General features: G+C 42.0%; 1 protein-coding gene across 2 annotated transcripts in view; it reads left to right on the top strand.

Annotated features, from left to right (window-relative positions):
* The window catches only part of atad2b (ATPase family AAA domain containing 2B), a 66,456-nt gene that overhangs the window by 5,932 nt on the left and 39,914 nt on the right, over window positions 1-20,610 (top strand). For both annotated transcript variants that reach the window (XM_085246772.1, XM_085246773.1), the window contains exons 11-24: window positions 58-173; window positions 510-684; window positions 855-943; window positions 1,992-2,151; window positions 3,131-3,221; window positions 3,449-3,760; window positions 4,436-4,592; window positions 5,902-6,088; window positions 6,268-6,453; window positions 11,668-11,803; window positions 13,320-13,513; window positions 13,599-13,758; window positions 16,273-16,395; window positions 18,183-18,311. In XM_085246772.1, coding sequence (XP_085102898.1) covers window positions 58-173; window positions 510-684; window positions 855-943; window positions 1,992-2,151; window positions 3,131-3,221; window positions 3,449-3,760; window positions 4,436-4,592; window positions 5,902-6,088; window positions 6,268-6,453; window positions 11,668-11,803; window positions 13,320-13,513; window positions 13,599-13,758; window positions 16,273-16,395; window positions 18,183-18,311 — 2,215 coding nt within the window. The remainder of the gene's footprint in view (window positions 1-57; window positions 174-509; window positions 685-854; window positions 944-1,991; window positions 2,152-3,130; window positions 3,222-3,448; window positions 3,761-4,435; window positions 4,593-5,901; window positions 6,089-6,267; window positions 6,454-11,667; window positions 11,804-13,319; window positions 13,514-13,598; window positions 13,759-16,272; window positions 16,396-18,182; window positions 18,312-20,610) is intronic.

The following is a 20,610-nucleotide window of genomic DNA, read 5'->3' on the forward strand; positions in this document are numbered from 1 at the left end:
CGACATTGGATAAACTGACTTAAAATATGTCTGTGGTTGTGTGTGTCTTCTCCCTAGGTAAGATTTGACAACGTGGGTGGTCTTAGTAATCACATACAGTCACTAAAGGAAATGGTGGTATTCCCTCTGCTGTATCCTGAGATCTTTGAGAAGTTCAAGATTCAGCCTCCCAGGTGAGAACGTACTGCAAGAATATAAGGTTATTCAGTTCCAATTTATGCTGTGTTTTCTAGGGAAAAAAATGGGATCGTTACTTTAATGATGACATTATATTTATGCCTTTTGTGCACAATAAAAGAAGTGTAAGCACTATTTGAAGTTGGTTAAGGGAGCATAAAATTGAGTTATCCCAACAATTTACAGCTTGAAGTACTATTAACATCAAATATTGATCAACCACAGGGTGAGAATTTCCTTTATGTAGTCATTTTAGAGATGAATCTAAAAAGTGGTGAGCTGTAATTATCACATAAACTAAGGTCCTATTCTCCCCCTGTTCTTTTTTTTAGAGGGTGTTTGTTCTATGGCCCACCAGGCACAGGAAAGACCCTGGTTGCGCGAGCTCTTGCCAATGAGTGCAGTCATGGTGACAGGAAGGTTTCCTTCTTCATGAGGAAAGGAGCCGACTGCCTCAGCAAGTGGGTTGGTGAATCAGAACGGCAGCTACGCCTGCTCTTTGACCAGGTAAACCACTGCAACAGCACTCTGATGAGGTGGAAGACATTTTTTTGATTCTGATGGCATGTTTTCAGTTCTTCTAGTTCTTTGTACTTAAACACAGGTAAAGCTAAGGAGTGTAATCATATATTGAGTTAAGTAAGCTTGACTTTGGTCCTGTGTGTGCTTTTGACCAGGCTTACCTTATGAGGCCATCCATAATTTTTTTTGATGAGATTGATGGTTTGGCTCCTGTTCGCTCCAGCAAGCAAGACCAGATACACAGGTAAGGCCAATGTCATTTTCAAAGATGCACAGCTGCTTCATGTAAATGTAAAATGCCTAACCTATACAACACTGCTGCACATTAGCAGCAGTGGCATGTCTCTGCATGTGCAGTTCCAAACTGCTGTCTTTTTAACTACCAATAGGTGGCGCAGTTTTGCTAAAACTGCTGGCATTGTAGCTCCAATTGTAAATTAAATTTACTGGATATCTATTTTCCTGCTTGAATTTGAGTTTCATTTGAGCCTTGGTCACAGTAGTAGTGGAAATCAGGAGACCTTCATTTCTGATTTAAATAATAATAATAATAATAATAATGGATACTTTATTGATCCCCATGGGGAAATTACTTGTTTTTCTCTGCATTTGACCCATTCACTCAGTGAAGCAGTGGGCAGCCCACTAAGCAGGCGCCCGGGGAGCAGTGTGTAGGGACGGTACCTTGCTCAGGGGTACCTCAGGGTAGCCGTTAAGTGGATTCGAACCGCCGACCTTCCGATCATGGGGCGACCACTTTACCTACTGAGCTATCCCTGCCCCCATGCTATCCCTGCCCCCATGCTATCCCTGCCCCCATGCTATCCCTGCCCCCATAAACCACTGAATCTGAACTGTGCGTGGGTTAAGAGCCCTTTCACGTAAACACAGTTTGAAGTTGAGCCTTGCTAAACAATTGCCTGCTAGAAAATTAAATATTTGTAACTGTGAAGAGTGCCATTTAAACCAGTGAAGAGTGTGTATGCTCTCTTTTTTCATCCATGCTGCCACGCTTTAGTCAACAGAGCACAAGCACAGTTGCTCTTTGCACCACACTATTTTATTCAGTATGGCTGTTTAATGGACCAAATCTTTGTACCATTTGCAAAAATAAAGCCTTGTTAATTTAGGTTGTACCAACTCATGACCCGTATCAGTATTGATTCAAACAGTATTTGGCTCTTGCATGAAGGTTTGCGTATAATGTTTTAGAGCCATGCATGTACAAAATTGAATTTGTTGTTCTATAACTGTCTGGCAGCTTTTGTAATTGCCTCCTTTTCTCTGTACAGTTCTATTGTATCAACTTTGCTGGCCTTGATGGACGGCTTGGACAGTCGAGGGGAGATAGTGGTCATTGGTGCTACAAACAGACTTGACTCTATCGACCCGGCACTCAGGAGGCCTGGACGCTTTGACCGGGAGTTTCTGTTCAGCCTGCCCGATAAGAAGGTGAGAAACATCAATACTGTATACAGTGGAAGTGTGCGCACAGTTGTTTCAATGACACCCAGCTGGAGATCGAAAATAATGCAAACATAATTAGTCTCTTACTCATAAGTCCTGTGACAAAATTGGTACCCACAGCCCGCTGGCTATTAAAAATCTCCTGTTTTTTTTTCTCTTCATCCTCAGTGTTTGATGTTTTGAGTTAAGCATGTGGCAAAGCAGATGCTCATTAGCTTTCTAGAAAATTAAAATTCAGTCTCAGAAGTTAAATTTTTTTTTCCATACGTAATTGATTTATTTAGCTCTTAGAGGGCGGGAAGCATAAAACAATGTTGCGTGTGAGTAAAAGTGACAGTGAATCAGATGACCAGAACAGTGCAGGTGACTCCTCCCCATCGAGTCTGTCTAATGGGTCGCCTTGCATCGTTTGTCCACACAGTAGGATCACTGGTAATCAAAGGCTAATCTGCAAGCCAGTGGTGGCTTCTCACCGGTAGTAAGCTCTGAATGATTAGAGGATGGGGGAAAAAACACTCTCTCTTATGCAAAAGCGAGTCTTTTTACATGTTTTAGTTCTGCTATGTTCCGGTGTTGCCCAAGCTAGACAGCTTCATGAAATCCATCTCAATGATGCCAGTTGAATAGAAAGGTAGATATGATGAAACATGATGAAAACTCTCGCATTTTATTCACGATAAAAACCACTTTGCTCTCATTGCCCGATCATCAAAGCGGACTCCTGTGGAGATGTTGCAGTGAATTGTAGGGTGTAGCTTTGGCAAACGTTTCAGCTGAACTCATTCACTCACTTGGCTCTGTTTTGATCTTTCTCATTATGTTGTCAGTTCTAGATAGGGTGAAGGGTGCTTACATTTAATAGGTGTATTTATGGTGTGTTTTTCTGGGTTTCTTACCTCATGTTTTTGCTCCTTGTGTTTTATTTATCTGGGTTTTTTTTCCCTATTCACTACTCTCTCTTCAGGCCAGAAAGCACATTTTGGAGATCCACACACGGGACTGGAATCCCAAATTGTCTGAGCCATTTTTAGATGAACTTGCAGAAAAATGTGTCGGTAAGAGTGATGTTTAAGTATAAAACATTATGCCAATTTTGAAAGTGACTGCAGTGTGTAGCTTTACTTTAAAGCTCCAGGTGTTCGGGTAGAACAATAAAAGACAATTGAAAAATTTTCACCATGAAGTGGCAGCAGCTCACGGTGGCTGTGCCAAAAGAGCCAGCGTAAAACCCTAATTAGGAAAACAAATGATTCACTAAGCTTTGTTGTTCTCTTTCTTACAGGCTACTGCGGTGCTGACATCAAAGCACTTTGCACAGAGGCAGCCTTGATGGCGTTGCGCCGCCGCTATCCCCAGATCTATGGCAGCAGCGTCAAACTGAAGCTGGACGTCGCCTCTATCGTCCTGGGGCCTGGCGACTTCAGCAAAGCAATGAGGACAATTGTCCCAGCCTCCCAGAGGGCTTTGGCTCCCCCAGGCCGAGCCTTGTCCCCAACCCTCAGGCCCCTGCTGGCCACTTCTTTCTCCTTGGTGCTGAAAGCTCTGCTCCGAGTCTTCCCCCATGCTCAGTGTACTGACAGGGACAACACACACGGTAGGCGTCTGGAACCCAGGCACCTGTGGTTTCAATTCTATCATGTGTTTTCCTTTTCTTGCTGCTGTTTTTCCACTGTCACTCTTGCTCTTATCTCTCTTGCCACCTGTCTCTCTTGTTAGTTTGTTTTTCCTGTTGGTACTTTGTAGTATTTGATTATCTCTATCTCGTTCCCCAACCTTATTACCAAAGTGCTTTGTATCGCCCTCACACAGTGAACATAGAATCTGTAGTGAAACATCTCCCCTGTGTATGCAGAAGTGATGGCACAGAGATTGGATAACTAGTCATCCTGTGAGCGCTTCAATAACTCAACTCCCACTCCAGTCAACTGAAGACTGTTTACAGCAGATTAGGCTCGATGCAATACTCGACCAGTTGGAGATTGCTTGCAGGAATCATACTTCTAAAAGCCATTAATGACATGAAAATCCCATAGCTGTGCATGATGTCAAATGGCCTAAATATCTCTACCTAATAAGCAGATTTGCTTTTTTTTTTTTCTTTAAATTTAATTTTCTTGTTGAATTTGCTTCATTAACATCAGCAGCAGTGCTACTTTCAGGATTAAACTTTTCAGAAACAATTTTTTATGTACCCGTTTGCCATCAGTACACTGAGTAAAGCCAGGAAAAGTGAGTAGCCACATGTGTACATGATCAATGTTCCTCACAGTGCTAGGCGGTGACAATCATCTGCTAGAAGAGGACCTGTATAGCGACGATGACAATGAGGAAGGCTCTGCTTCCATTTATGAAGTCCAGCCTGCTGCATCCCCAAAGAGTCAGCTCACCTCTTCTGCAATGCACAGACCCTTCCTCCATTTCTCCTCGTGAGTTCACCAAAGATGGCTTTTATGTGCTTTTTTGTGCAAAGGCGCTTACGTGTCATAACCAACAGATGGAATGAATGTTGTGTCAGAAAAAAAACATCTTTTATCACAAGACTGCATTTAAGACCTACTCAGATAAAAAAACTTCAGACTGCTCTACAGAACTGCATTTTCTAACGCTGAAGTTACAATAACTTTGTACAAACAGGTGCTATCGGTTCTCATTTTCGCCATTTAATTCGTGCTACAATAGCTCCAGTGAGCCTTGAAATACTGCTATCTCCTTAGATGAAGGCAACCTCTAAGGCAAAAAATATACAGTTGTTCCACTGGGAGTATTTATTAACAATCCTCAGCTGTAGAGTCAAAGGGGTTAGATCATAGGAGAGGATGAAAGAGGAAACAGAAGGTGAAAAGACGACTCACAAACCAGAATTGCTATTGCACCTTCTATTTAGAAATGTAGACGGGCAAAGGAAATAAACCGATCAAGTACTTGGCCTTTGACTTTCCGTTAACTTGAACTATTTGATAAACACATTAAGCACTTATCAAGCTTCTTGCTTTCAAGCTGTATAAAATTTGCTCGCACTGTGTGTTAGATGCACATAGGAAAAGCCCCTGAAGGCATGTCTAGATTTGTAGATTAATGGCACCTACTGGATTGAATGCAGGCAAAGCCATGCTTAAGTGGCTTATTGGCGTTGTTATCAAACAGCTGTGCTGCAGTAGGACAGATTTTGTCAGAACTCTGTTTCAAAAACATGTCTCCTCGAGGTTGAGTACAGATAACAATTACTGCAGAAGTAGAACTCATGTAACTCTGAGATAAGGGAGGAGTCCCACTCATTTTTGCCTTCAAAAAAGCCATCAAGTAAAATGCAGAGCAGGATTACTAAGATTGTTCTCCCACACAAACCTTGAAAACAACAATAAGCTGCTGCAAGCGGGCATGTTGCCTTGTGCGTGCACATGTGCACAAGTAATGTGTTCACAGCTGGGTGTTTGCAAAACCATACTGAATTCCTGTTGTTTTTCCTCTGACCACTCTTCTTCACGTGTGGCTTATTTTTCTGCATCACTTGTGTGTGGGATTGCTTTTACACCAAATGCCAAAGATTCATTGCAATTAAAAGCAACTCTTGCAGACTCGGACTAAGCTGTAGCTTTTACAGTGAGTGCACAAAAGTAAAAAGAGAACAATGGGGCTTCTGCTGTGACGAGGCTTTTTAAATGACTGGAGGACTGTTGTACTGCATTCATCTAGTGATAGATGATACACTAACTGTGAACTCCCATCTGCCTCTAGCTCTGCCCTCCAACAGCCCACAGCATACAGGCCTCGTCTGCTCCTGGCAGGGGCCCCGGGCTCAGGACAGAGCTCCCACTTGGCCCCTGCCTTGCTGCACCACCTGGACAAGCTACCAGTACACCGCCTGGACTTGCCCACTCTCTACTCCGTTAGCGCCAAGACGCCAGAGGAGTCCTGTGCTCAGGTAAAGCGCAAACGCATACCGATGCACTGAGAAGGTGCAGACATGTATTTATTTAACTGAAGTTGTTTTACTGTGAGAACAAAATTTGGAGACAGTAGGCAATCTGCTGGCTTCCACAATCTTTATTTCCATTTCTTCAGTTTTAGAAAACATTGTTTGCTTGACCATTTTCCCTGTAGGTATTCCGCGAGGCCCGCCGGAGCGTGCCCAGTGTAGTATACATGCCACATATCTCAGAGTGGTGGGACACAGTAAGTGATACTGTGAAGAGCACCTTCCTCACCCTGCTGCAGGATGTGCCCTCTTTCAGCCCTGTCCTTGTCCTCGCCACAGCTGAAACGCACTACTCAAAGCTGTCAGATGAGGTAGGAACGCACACACGAACACCTGAGCTGACATTTTGAGATTTTCCTGAAGGCTTGCAACCTTTTTTTTTCTTTCATTATATGAAAGAGAAGATTGTTAACCCAGTGTCCTTTTTATGTGGTGTTGGAGGTTAAAGCATGATTTGAAGGGTTTTTTTTTCCTTTGCTAAGCTGTAATGCTAGTGCAAACAGTGCGTCACAGTAAATGTCATCTGCTCCCACAGTTTTTATCTACTTTTGCTTTGTCACCCGCTGACCGCCACACCTCACCCAACCCTTCAGAGCAGTCAGCTGAGGGGAAACACTGAAACCCTAATCATCAGTCATAATCACTATCGTAACAATCCCCCCTCCCACGGTAACCCAGTCTCCCCACCTCCCCACCCCCTCATCAGGCTTGTCTTTTTTGGGTTACCTTGTTCAACCAGAGATATGAAAAATAAAAAGCAAAAGAAAATAAACATTGTTGATAAAATGAAGGCAACAGTGCCTGCAAAGAATGAAAGACTGGTTCATTTAAAATCAAAACATTTTAAATGTCATTATTTTTTAATTTTAGAACTTCATTTATTGTGCTTGTTTATATTGGATATAGGTTTGTCCCATAGTGAGGGGCATGTAGGAATTTTTTTTTTAATAAAACAAAATTAAAATAATTGCTATATATTGGATATTCTCTGTAGAAAAATGCAAAGCTAATAAGCCTATCAATTGATTCTGTTGGCTGAAGCTAAAACAAAAAACGGACCGGATCTAAATCTGGCAGCACTGACAACAACGCTTGAAGTTCTGTTGCTGATGACACAGACTTTGCTAACCAATGACTGATGAGGGAAAAAAATAGCAAAAAGCCAACAGGGAGTCCTTACTCCCACCCAAACATTCAAGGAAAAATGCTGCAGTTTAGAGCAGTCTGAAAAACCAAATAATCAAGCTTTGTACCCCACACTGTGCCCCAGTCTGCACTGTTTTCTGACTGTAAATGAACATTTAGACTATATGTGTGATGATTAATGGTTGACAGACAGATGAATATTGTTGCTTAACACTTGTGGCTTTATTTACTCTGAGAAAATACTTCATAGCTTGACAGTGTTGACCACTGACATTTTCACTGCTGGAAATTAAATGAGCCCTCATTCTCAGCTGTAGCAACCTTAATGGATTGACTTTTCTTTAAATGATGTGAAGATTGATTTCCTTGAAATATGCTACACTGGAAGTGACATTTCCACTAAGCACTTAAGATAAGCTTTAGTTTGTAGGTGTGTTTTAGCACACATGACTAAATCCATGTTATGGTGTAATCAGTGACATAAATTGACTGAAAGATTATTTATGATAAGCAGGTTTTAAGTTTCTAATAGTTTTCAGACTGCCCTGAGATGACCCTAAATGGTGGTTAAAGCCAGACAAAATGTAAGAAATCAGAAAGTAACTATTTGAAGCTAATGGTATAAAAACTCAGTCATTCCTGCTGCTGCTAGAAATAGTTTCTGTTGCACTACTTATATCTACAGCCTTTCTTTTAAATCCTGCAATGGGAACATAACGAGTACATGAGTTGGTTCCACTGATTGGGAGTATTGTTCAGGCTATTTAAAAGCTTGTTTCATCTACTAATTAGACCCATTTGCTGGATTTGTTTGCTTTATCAATCATTTTTAGGCACGGACATGCCGCAATCTATGGCGCTTTAAGTGATTTGGCCATCTCTGAGAGTGTTGTTTCTCTCTCTGGCACGGAGAACACAGTGACAGCTGCTGTCTCAGCTCCAAGCCTCAGCAGGGAATGGCTAGGATCCCTCCCCAGCCAAAACTGACACTGCAGGCTGGGTCCAACTACATAATTTCCCTCCCTCCCTTAACAGTCGTTCAGCCTGCTAAGATTGACTCCCTTTTCTATAAAAGTAGAAGGAAAATTTGCTCCAGGTTCAACACAAAGAGTGTGGAGGGATGGTGGCATCCCTCAGTATCTTTGCTATCTATCTAGTTGTAACACCTTTTGCTGTGTCTTTGATGCATTGCTATACTGTTCAAGTGCACAATAACTGTATCAACAGCCTGTAGAGTGTGAATTCTATCCACTGCTGATTGACCATAAAAGCATGATTAATAATGCATTGGTAATCTGGTTGCAGTGCCAAGGAGCAATAAATACAGTGTAGTAACACTTATGTCCTGTGAGATGGATGATGAGGCGTAGTGATGTTTCTACAGTGCGTCCTTCAGCCAGACTTGAGTTGCAGCGGTTTTGCTGTTTTGCTGTTCACGCTTGAGGTTGGGCTGTAAAGGCCAGTGTTGGGCGATACGCCGCAATAGCACAGTTACTGATAAGACATTGAAAGTGAACAGCAAATCTCGCCTGCTGCTTCACATTTGCACAACTGATGCATCACCTTGGAAAGAGGGTTTCAGATATCTGACACTGACCTCTTCAATGGTTTCTAAATGCACACTGGCTCTTTTGTGTCATGCACTATTTATGTCTCCAAAAGCAAAATCATCACTGACCATTGTTCCTCAGTTCATGCTAAATCTTCACTTATCAAAGCACAACAGTGTGTGCACTGGCAGAATGAATTGTCACTTCATATTCATCTATTTTCTTCTGCTTTTCTGGGACTGGGTCACAGTGGCAGCAGGCTAAATAAAGTAAGCCAGCAGAACCTCTCTCTCATCCATGTCGTCCAGCCCTTTTTGGTGATGGCTAAAATGTAATCCCTTTGGCATGTCCTTCCAGTTATTTGTGCCGCTGCCTCTACTGACTCGTTTCAGAGCAAAGGAGCCTTGATTCTTCTCGGAGCTCCTTCAGGATGTTTGAGCTCCTCGCTCTCTTGCTCTTTCAGTAACTACAGAAAACTCATACCAAGCTTGAGAGAGAGTTCATATGTGAGATTCAGAATGCAGTCCAGTGAATGAAAAGCTCCTGCTGATGCGACACATTCACGGTCCATGTTATCACCATCTGGGCTTCAGTGTTCCAGTTATCCATTACTCTTGCAGATTTCTCACTTTTATTCCCTAGATGCCGTGTAGTAGGTAGGGACTTGGGAATTTGATTCAGGTTAGCCAACATGAATGTGATTTTACTAAATAAAGCCTTTAAAGCATTGGAGATGGAGATAAGTGGCTCTATAACCATGAAGTGAAAGAACGGTGATAATGGAAACCTACGTGTCTCTTGTACGCATACACAAACTTTTCATGTGATTCAATTTATAGGTTTGCAAACATTGATTTCTAGCTACAAACTTTGAAAGTTGTTGTGTAAACCAGCTCAAAATCTTAACAACCCTAATCTGAGTCTATAAAGAATAGGTGTCCACTTTTATTTTACAGTCTCTCTAGCCAGTAGGCATTCCCTTTATACTTTCCACCCTCCCTTCCTTTTTAAACATTCATCTGTCTACACATTACTGCTCTCTCTCCTGGTGTTAATACACCTGCAGCCTTTATCATAATAAAAATACTGTGAATCATTACCTGCTGTGTGCTACCTGCACGATCTCTTTCTGGCTCTCCTACTGTTTTTACTCAGTTTCTCCTTTTTTAACCTCTTCTGAGGGGAGAGCAAGTAATTCAGAGAGTGTGTGAAAGAAAGACACCAGATAGCGGTGCAGAGCGAGCAAACATGCCACAGCTAAGGGTGAGGATCGATGTGAATGACAAATAGCGGGGGAATTATAAAGAGTAAAGTCGGCGCTTCGTCAGCAGCGGGGCATCCTGTTGGAACTGGTGTTCAGCTCCATCACAGAACTAACTTAGGATACTGCATCCATGTAAATGTACACATTGGCAGGTTATATGATCTTCTGCGTATGACCTGCTGCAGAGGGACTACAGATGCAAATGAGCCCAAGCTAACTCGACATTTATGTTAATATTGTTAATATTGTCCATGGTCCCTTTTCAAATAAAATGAATTAATAATAGGAATTATAATGATGCTCTCACTTGAGGTCTTTTGACTCCAAGCGTGCATTGTATGTGATAATAAAAAGTTCTGCTTCAGGTTAAACATTTGGCTATCAGGGAATGAGGTTATTGTGCTTTTTTTTTATTTTTTTTTATTTATTTATTTTTAAATACTTACAGTTTAGTCAGTCCTTCTGAATTATACAGGTTGAAACATCAGAACTTACAGGCAGACCAAATTTAGAGTCATTGAAACATTGTTATTGAATCCTGCAGGCTGAGAGGAAAAAATACAAACAAGCAACCATTAAAAGAAAACGCATCAAATCAGACCATGTAACTCATCCACTACAGGGTCTCATGTTCAGCACAGTTTTTCCATATCTGTTGTTTTCCATTAAGAAAATTGACTTCAGTTGAATTTAATTCAATCCAATATGAACAGTTTTTATCCATTAAAATCCACCACAGTGCTATTTGTTTTTCTTTTTTTCAAAACACTGCTTAGCTGTGCACATTCACTGAGGACATCTGTAATACTTCATACATGCATTATATTTAGTAGAGTTGTGGTTGAGAATTTATCAAACACCTTTTAATAGCATTAGTGTTTATTAACCCATTGTTACCCACTCTGATTTGCAGTTTTTGACAGTTAAGATAACCTTTATTATTCCTACAGATGGGAAAGTTGTTGCTTTTATAATATAAGAATTTCCCCACAAGAAATCTGCCGCGTGTTTAAGGCGATGCATTGTCTGCAAACCTTGGACAGTGGGCTGTTTATCAATTGGGTTCTATTAGAAATAACGAGTCCCGTTTTCTTTTTACCGCTTTGGTTTGCAATTTGGACTTAAATATTTTCCACGTTCATTAAGTCCTGTGCTTGGTTTCTGCTGTGCTATTTTGTGCATTAGTTTAATGTAGCGACAGATGAAAAGAGGACTCGCGTCAATGTCATAATTATTATTTATCATTGGCTTCTGTGTTAACAAAAGTGTACATAACAAACTTCAGTGGAAGCAGTTAGTTTGTGCCCCTGGTATCAAACTGAAATTAAATTGGCTCAAAGTGGAATATTTTCACATCTCATGAATTCTACTTGGAACAAAAATGAATGAAACAACTGCCTTATAGTGCTCAATGAAAAAGGGCACCTTAGAATAAACATACTAAGTATACCGGCGTGGCAACAAGGTTTGACATGTTCTGTTGGTGAGTCTTTTTCAGAAACACCCTTATTTCTTTTTTCCCTTTTTTAAAAACTCCTTTTTCTTTTCTTTTTTGTTAAATACAGGTGAGAAGTATATTCCAGAGGACCTATGGGGAAGTAGTTGCACTGTCCCCTCCGGGAGAAGAGGAAATACGGCACTTCTTCTCTGACCTCCTGTTGGTTCAAGCAGCCAGGCCTCCACCACGCCTCAGGAATGCAGGTATCTATTTATGCATACATAAGTAAATAGCATAATGACTCATTTCTTCTGTCAGTGCTAGAGGGCAGTGTTGGCTGGTGTTGACTGCTTGTATTATTCCCTCTCTAGCTCTGGTTTCGTATTTCAACTCTCCTTTTATTTTGGATTAAATGTAGACTGGAGGAGCAAATGTTATTTGATCGGTATGTTAAAAACGGTCCTTGTGTGTGCGCGTTTGTGTACGTGTGTCCCTAATTCATATTCTCAGATCAAAGCTTTGTTTGACGTGTTCAGAATTGGTTTAATTTCACCTCGGCAAAAATATGTACAGATGTTAAGGTAATTAGCGTGGTGCACACAGAAGTGTAAGATTGGCCCAGTGTGAAACCTGTGAATCCTGGACATTTCTATTTCTCAGCCACATCAAAATCAGGCCACAGCACCCCTCAATCACATCCCCATCCACCAGTACAATTACCCCCTGCTATTTCCCTACTGCTCAATCTCAGTGTTCCCAAAGTCTACTGTTCCAGTTCAATATGAGAATGCTGTCCACCCGGGCTTTCAAATGGAAATGGTGTCCAGCATTCATCTTTCGATTCCTCATTGATGCAAACCAGGAGGGTCCCCTGCTGTACTCGCTCTGTGCTCTTCAGGGGCTCCTGCCTCTCTAAGACAGCAGTCTGATTTCCTGCAGAGAGGCCAGCAGAAAAGCGCAGAGAGGAATTGCTGTGAGAGGGCCCGGCCGCGATTAACCATAATTAGAATCAGGAGTTGGATTGCTGCTGCTGAGTGAAGCGCCCTTAGGTGCTGTATAGCCCTCCTAACGATATCGGCTCATGCCTTGGGCAAGTATGGGCACCTCTAGAGACGAAGGGTGAAGATCTGCTGGCTTTGCTTTATCGCTTCGCCACTGGCCAGAGGCTGTTCCTAGGTGTATTTCAAAACCAGGGGAGTTTTATTTCGTTAGCTTAATTAATCTTTAATCTAGGGATGCACCTTCACTGCTTTTGACATTTATTACTGTTTTTCTTTGGAACAATAATTGTTTTACTGTTTAAATGTCCAAAGAGGGTATGATAAGGATAGACAACTCCAATGAGCTATGAAACTGTTATTTATTGACTTTTTCCCCCCCCCCCCAACAATTTCTTTGTTTCAATGGCATAAAATCAGTAAGAAGCAGGAAAAGGTAACACCTAATTAAAAAAATTGGCATTGGTCAGACAGTTATTTTGTCTCAGCGTATCCTTACATGTTCTTCTTCACTGGACTAAGTTTGTTTGTTGTTTGCAATGGTGCTAAACGGAAAAGGTCAATAATGACTGGTGTCTGACTTTAAACCAAAAGATTTTGTTTAGCAGCTTTACTTGTGCTGATAGTTGAGCCAAATCTTTGGTGCTTTGTTGCTAAGCTATAGACGCTCACAGTTCTTAAATGTGTTAGATTTTTTTTTTTTTGTCTTGCTGGATGGATGGAAGCAGTGTGAAAACTTTATATACTTTATGCACTTTTCTTGCTTTTCCTCCTCAAACAGATAAGTGTGAAGAGGTTCTGCCAGTGGCGGAGGCTCCAGGCCCGAGAGTCCTTTCAGCAGAGGAACAGCGTCGCCTGGCTGAACAGGAGGAGAACACATTACGGGAGCTCAGGCTCTTTCTCAGGGACGTGACCAAGCGCCTGGCCACTGACAAACGTTTTAACATCTTCAGCAAGCCAGTTGACATTGAAGAGGTAGAGTGGAATTGATTTGTGGAGGGACTGACGCCAGCTTTGTCAAACTGTGAATGAGATCACAAACTCAGTGTTTATGTTTCAGGTGTCAGACTACCTGGAGGTGATTAGGCAGCCCATGGACCTATCCACTGTCATGACAAAGATTGACACCCACCAGTACTTGACAGCCAAGGACTTCTTGGTGGACATTGACCTCATCTGCAGTAATGCTTTAGAATACAATCCCGACAAGGACCCTGGAGGTGAGAAGTAGTTGGGCTTGATTATGAATCCACGTACATAAATACAATCTCACCAGCAGGCTGTCACAAATGTAAAATAAAAAATTAACAAACAAAAAAAACTCATAAATAGTCTTGTATTACCATGGTAGGCTGAGTATATCTGTTCTATCTCATAATTAACTCAGATCTTATTTTGATATCAAGCTTTCTATACACCCCTTGGTAGTGAAGCAAATTAGAAAATTTCCCCAAAAGTTGTATAATTATTTAATCCCCAGCTTATTTGTGATATCGTCCCTAAAACTGGCACAATATCTATAGAAAACTCCCAGTGTCCAATTTCCTTTGATGTTATATCAACATATCCAAATAAATATGAGCCTGTGTATCTCTAGTCATGGCTGTGTTCCATTAGACCACCACTGGTGAGTAAAAAGTAATTAGATGTAATACTTAATGACTTAAAAGGAGAGCTTCCAGGCGGTAAAATTGCTTAAATATGGTTTTCTCTAACTTGGAAATTCAAATGCAGTACATACGGCCCCCACTGAAAATAGCATTTCCACAGTGTACTTCATGCTCTGTAGCTGTGGAAGGCTGCATAGGCATTAAAATTTAATTTGTCTCCTTTCTTGCAGTTTGAACTGAATTTTACCCCATCCACACTTCATCTCAGCACATTTTCCAGGCTTAGAATGGGCTTTATAAGGATTGGTGGGAAACACTTGTAAACAGAAATATATTTCATTTTCTATACCTTACACATATGTCTGAATTTTGCATGACAGGAAATGTTCTGGGGTGAATAGGTTCATTTAAGTTCAGTTCACAACCACAACACAGCCTCCTCAAGGTGATGTGTTTTATGCAGAATTTACAATTAATATAATATAGCAGTTAGCATTAATATAATATATTATTATATAATTATATTATTGTTGCACCAAATGATTCAAATCTGATATAATGTTTACTGAAGGCAGCATGTGGCAGGCCTGCGTTAAAACATTCACTTAAAATTGCTGTTTTAATTCTTGCCTTGTGTGTTTAGCTGCCTCGGCACCCTTGCTAGAATATAGCTGCCCGATACTAATGGGAAGCAATTCTCTGCCCAAAGGAATAAATCATATCTCTGTCTTTGCAGCCGAGGTCCTGGGTCATTTGTTGGAATGCAGGGCCTACAAATGATACACTAAAGGGAAAAAAAATTGCAATTAGGCAATTTAATAAAGAAGACTAACGAAGCATCTTGTCTGCTCACCCTGTGCTTGGTCCAGGGAATATGGCCCAGACCCTGCACAATTATGCTGCTTGGGAAGTTCTCCACCAGCTCTCCTAGTGCTTGGGAAAGAACCTCATTATCCCTCTGTGGTCGGTTTCTCCTTGTCCTTCACACTGAATTTAGCGTAAAGTCCTCCACGTCCAGTCATGTTTGTTTGCTTGCTTTATACCTCCCCACCTGGCTAAATAATTTGTTTAAAAATTGGGATATCTCTGTGCTCCACAGTACGACTCAGGGTTAGAAATACTCTTTAGCTGATTGGGGGAAATGGCAATAACAACCCTTTAACTATAAAGGAGCGCTAAAGCAACAGAGTTGCATGTCAGTCCGTCCCTGCCAGTTTTAGATGGGGAGGTTAGTCCATGAAGTTGCAGATGAGCTCTTGGCATCCCACCTGGCCTTTGACATTTGGGCTCATGCACGTGCATTTTTTCCCCTTATAATGCACGTGCATGAGCATACTGTGAGACGTGCTCTGTCAGTAGAAAAACACACACACATGCACCCAAATTGCCTCCATTGCAATTAAGCAGCAATCCTCCAATTAGACAAGGGAAGCTGGCAGATTGTGACCTCTGTGCCACTCTATGCCTGAACTCTTCTCCCACTGCCTGCTGTAATGAGAGACGGCCTGTTTACAGAGACTATGCTTTTAGCCTGCCTCTGCAGCTCTGCCTTTATTTTCCCTCCATGGATGCAGAAGCAGGGGGAAAGGAGGATTTAATGATGCTGTGACACATCTAAAGGGAACAAGGCCTGGAAGTTATAAAGGTGTAAGGACTGTGAGAGATAATGAGTGTGCATTTTAAAAATATTTCTCTTTGTATGTGCAATATACATGGTTGTGTGTGCATATAATGCACCCAACTTTGTCTTAAATGTTTGAAGTAGTGGCATTCCTGCTTTCATGTCTGCAGTTCTGCCCACTAACATTTCTCACTAAAGCCAGCTCTATCCTTTCGTTGGTACTGTGAGAAAATTCTACACTCCCCTTTCTCACAGATACAGTGGAATGGGTTAGGCTTTCTATTGACTCTTTGCTTTGCCTGCTCGTTAGGGTATGGAGAGCATGCTTTCATGATGGGAGGCAAATGAATATTTAAAATGCCATACCAGAGATTTGGGTAGATGTCTGCACTATGTTCTCAGCATGTCTCTGAACATATGGCACATGAATGCAGCCCTATACAGAAAGCTGTGGTTTGTGTGTTTCTTCATTTGTGTTGTTTTGTCGTCTCCTCCCTTCTCAGACAAGGTGATCAGGCACAGAGCGTGCAGTTTAAAGGACACAGCCCATGCCATATTCGCTGCTGAGCTGGACCCTGAGTTTGATCGCATGTGTGAAGAGATTAAGGAGGCGCGCAGGAAGAGGGGTAAGAACTTCATTTAAATGGAGAAGGGGGAGTCGGGGTGGGGGGTTGCTGCAGATCCAAACATCCTAAATTAGCTGCTTATAAAAAGAAAAAGAAGAGTTTTTCCAATGTGATCATTTTAATAACTCTTACTCCAGTATTTTGTTAGGAGTGTTTTGCTGCGTTTCATTATATTGTTGTGTCAGCTGACTAATGATGACACTTAAAAGTACAGTTTGTTTATCTAAATATCTAAATATTTTGGGAGAATATTCAGGCTGAGCTCAATAATGAACTCAAGCCAGTTAATGTTAGCTGTGTGGTTCCCAGCCTGTCTGCTCCCCCCCTCCCCCTCTCATCTGGAAAGTCTTTGATAGATTCTTTCAGAGAATAGAAATTTGCTTTTAGGAAGAAAATCTGTAGGGTAGCCCAGCAGTACTTGATGGAGCAGTCAGTTTTTAGTGCAGAGTATGTGGCACAAAAAGGAGTGGCGCCTCAGGCTCCAGTGTTTCAGACAGTACCTTCTGTGCTAGCTGTCTGCCTGACGCTCCATATTTGTACACTCACCAAACAGCCCCAAGCAGTGCTGGGTGGACGGAGGGTAAATCTAAATTAGGCTTATGCACATAGAAGCACACAGGCAACGCAGTAATATGATGTGTTTTATGTATGCTGTCAAATACTGAGCACAAATCTGTATAATCTTGTTTAAATATTCCGATTGCTTTACATGCCCACGTGGGAGTTAACATTAATTAACAACATTTTGTACAAAGAGCACAGCACACTTGTTACATTCCTCTTAGTAATGTAAGCCATGACCAGATTGGGCTACAAATCATATCTGTGTGGGCATATGCCGACAGAAAAAACAGGATGTGTTCAGTCCTTGCACTGACTTTTTCTAGAAATGGACACAAAACTGCTCTTGAAGCTTAGGTTATCTTCCATCTTCGCCTCTCAAAGTGATGCGACTGCCAGGGAACTGCACAAGAAGACCAAATTTCTCATATAAAATATAATCTGAAGTATGCACAGAGGTCTTATTGACATCAGCCACAGAGGCCTGACAGTTTTTTTGTCAAGCAAAAAAAGCCAATTTTCAGAAGTCACCCTGTTTCTTTTGATTTCCTCTTTTAGCAACTAAAAGCACAGGATGCTAAATGAATATTGCAGGAGCAGAAGTCAATTGCCTGAGAGGAGGAATACAGCAGTGTAAATATTTAATCTTCCAGTCAAGGTCCTGCTATAAAGCTATCAATTAGCCCAGCACTGCATGATGTCCAGCTGCAGCGGCGTTCAAAACCCACAGTGCGTCCGGGGGTGGGTGGGGGTTCCTCCCCCATGACAAGATGAAAGGAGTTGTGATAAATTTGGCTAAAAACTTAAATATCGCCGGATGTTAGAGTTGAAATGTCTCATTTTCAGGGGCTTGCATGTCTCTACGCTTCCAGTTCTGTTTTTTATTCCTGTCATACTCGAGCTCCGAGTGAAACATAACCATTGCAAATTATATCTTTGTAGTTTTAATATTAATGTCTGTGCTGAATGACACACAGTTGTACTTCACTCGGCATATCACAACCCTTTGGTCATCTTTGTGTGTCACATCACATTTTTATCAATGTCTGCCAACGTACCTTCATAGCCTTTTGGTGTTTTATTCTCACATACACGCTGACATAATATACTGCCAGCAGCGTGTTTCAGAAGTGCTTTTCGTGTTTACACACACCGAACTGCACACGCACACAAAGCACAAAGAGTATTGTCCATTGTCGGTAACTGATCCTCTGTGGGCACCGCAGACCTTCTGACGCCGGCTCAGCTGTCAGCGGTTCCGGGTGCTGGTGCAACCAGGAAGCACCACAGTGCGGGAGAGGAGCAACCCAGGAGCAGCACTCAGGGTGATGCCACTGAGAAACATTGCACCACTAGTGAGTATTTATGCAATCTTTTAGACCACACACATACCCACAACGGGGGTGGAAGATGAGCTCAACAGGCTGATCATGCACACGCTTGCCTTGTAGTGTCAAGCAAATGCAGAAAAAACTCAGATTCTCTCCAAATACTGCGAGCCTTTCTGCTTGACTCACATTCACTCAAAACTTTTGACTCTCCCAAACACAGCAGCCAGCAGCTGTGTCGTACTGCAACAGAATACCAGATGTATGTGATTCTCAACACACACACACACACCCCACACCTGGCTCCTCACACACACACATACATTTCTCAGCAGTGCAGAAGCAACACAGTGAGCAGCCTCATTAGCAAGGCTGCTCTCTTCTAACCATTCAGAACATGACCACGCCACAGAGCAATTACATGCCCACCTGTGGCAAACGGCAGGTGCCTAAAGGTGAAGGGAGGGCCGGGAATGGATGGGGGGCAGACTAATGAGGCTGTTACCTTTTTACAAATCAAAGGTAAGCAGATTATGCAAGTAATCTGAAAAGATGTTCTCTAGCATTTACCTGGATAGGGTAAGGGAAGACTGAGATGCTAGCCAAAGGGTCTTCTGCAGCCATGAGATCAACAGAAAATGAAAAATTTAGAGATCACTTTGAGACCCTCGCTTCTTTATAAAACTACATCATTACATAATGATGGTTAATTATCTGAGATGATCAAATTTAATGACTGAAGTGGTAAAAGCTATTTAAAATGCTCTGTTGTGGCTTTTTGTGTGCCTGTGTAGTGCACCAGTCCAACACTAGGTGGTGCTTGTCTCTCATGAGAGTTTACCTAAAGGAACCCCTACTGTGTGAGTAAACCATGCGTTCTCTGAGGGAGATGGTGCCCTCTTGAGAGAGGAGGGCATCTTTTTTGAACGGCAAACATCTGAGAACTCAAGCTCACTGCAACTCATCAGGTTCTGTTAAAGCCAAGAGTAACAGTTTGATAGTGTGGAGGTGAAATGTGCAGATTAATGTTCACCTAAACAGCAGTTCAGGGTTAACTAATGAAGCTTTGGTAGAAGACTTTAACATCACACTCCAACACAGTCCTGTTTCAACCCCCTTTTTTTTCTTCCAATGTAGCACTGGAGAAGTGGAAACAAAAATATGTTATATTAGCCAGATTATTCATATTTTAAATAATCTCCAAATTGCTGCTTGTTGTATTGCATCACATGATATTATGCAAGTGTATTTAGTCATAAGTTGATTGCTAATAACAATTATTTGCAAAATTTTAAGTAATATAATCTGTAAATAATCCAAACAAATCAGTGGCAAAGTGAAAGAAGGGTCTAATTTATTAATCTGCACAGACCTTTTTTTTCTTTGATAACAGGTGACAGCCAGCTGTATGTGCTACCTTTAGCTGCAGTCTTTATCTATGACGCTAAATGTCACAGATACTAACCAGCGATTTAAAAGCTCTTGGGAGAGTCGTTATCAGCCTCCACCAGAGACTTAATTAATTAGGCTAACTCAGGTGATTAATTGGTGACATTGGCAGCCAGTTCTCACCTGGTGCACCTCAGCAAGGCAGCTATTAGGCTAATTGAACCAGTTATGTGCCGAGATATGACAAAGCCACATAACAAAGGAATGGAACATCAGCTGGAAGAGATGCCAGAGCTGAAGAATCGTTCCTGAAATCGCATCCACTTCAGCCAGGTCATTCTGGGGTTATTACCTTTCCCCTGTTCTTCTGTGGAAGGGCAGGACACTTGAAGGTCAAAGTTATCCTCGATCATTACCTTCCGGGGATAGAGCCTATCTGGAGCTCTTTGGGCATCTGCAGCTCTATAGGGCTTTTATCTGGGCCACCACTCTCCCTCTCCTTCCATCCCTCTTTTCTGTTTGCCTGAAGCTGAGAATTGCCCATGACAGTCAGATATAACAGAGTGGTAGCGGGGATGCAATGCACTATTTGAAAGCATGGAGAAAGTTACGTGGAAGGCTTTTTGAAAGGCTAGCGGTATTTCTGATTCAGGTGTTAAAAGCAGTTTGGGTAGATAAGCCGAGTCGTTGAGAATGTAGATGGTGGGCGGGCAGCTGCTGCGGCTACCAGCCCTCTCAGGGTTAGTAAGATGGGAGACCTTGCTGCTGTTAATGCACAAGGAAATGTGAAGGGCGATGGGGTTTCCATTAGAATCCATGCGTGGCTTTGTGATAGTTTCTCTGCTCCCCTCTCCTGGACGTTCTTTTCTCACCCTCCCCCTTCTCCTGCCACCCCCTCCCAGGAGAAAAACCAAGGCCCATTACCTGGGCCAAAGGC

This window comes from Mchenga conophoros, linkage group LG15 (assembly GCF_057382185.1).
Source record: "Mchenga conophoros isolate Kocher_MC1m ecotype Shallow Benthic linkage group LG15, M_conophoros_male_GT1.1, whole genome shotgun sequence".
In the NCBI taxonomy this organism is placed as follows: Eukaryota; Metazoa; Chordata; class Actinopteri; order Cichliformes; family Cichlidae; genus Mchenga; species Mchenga conophoros.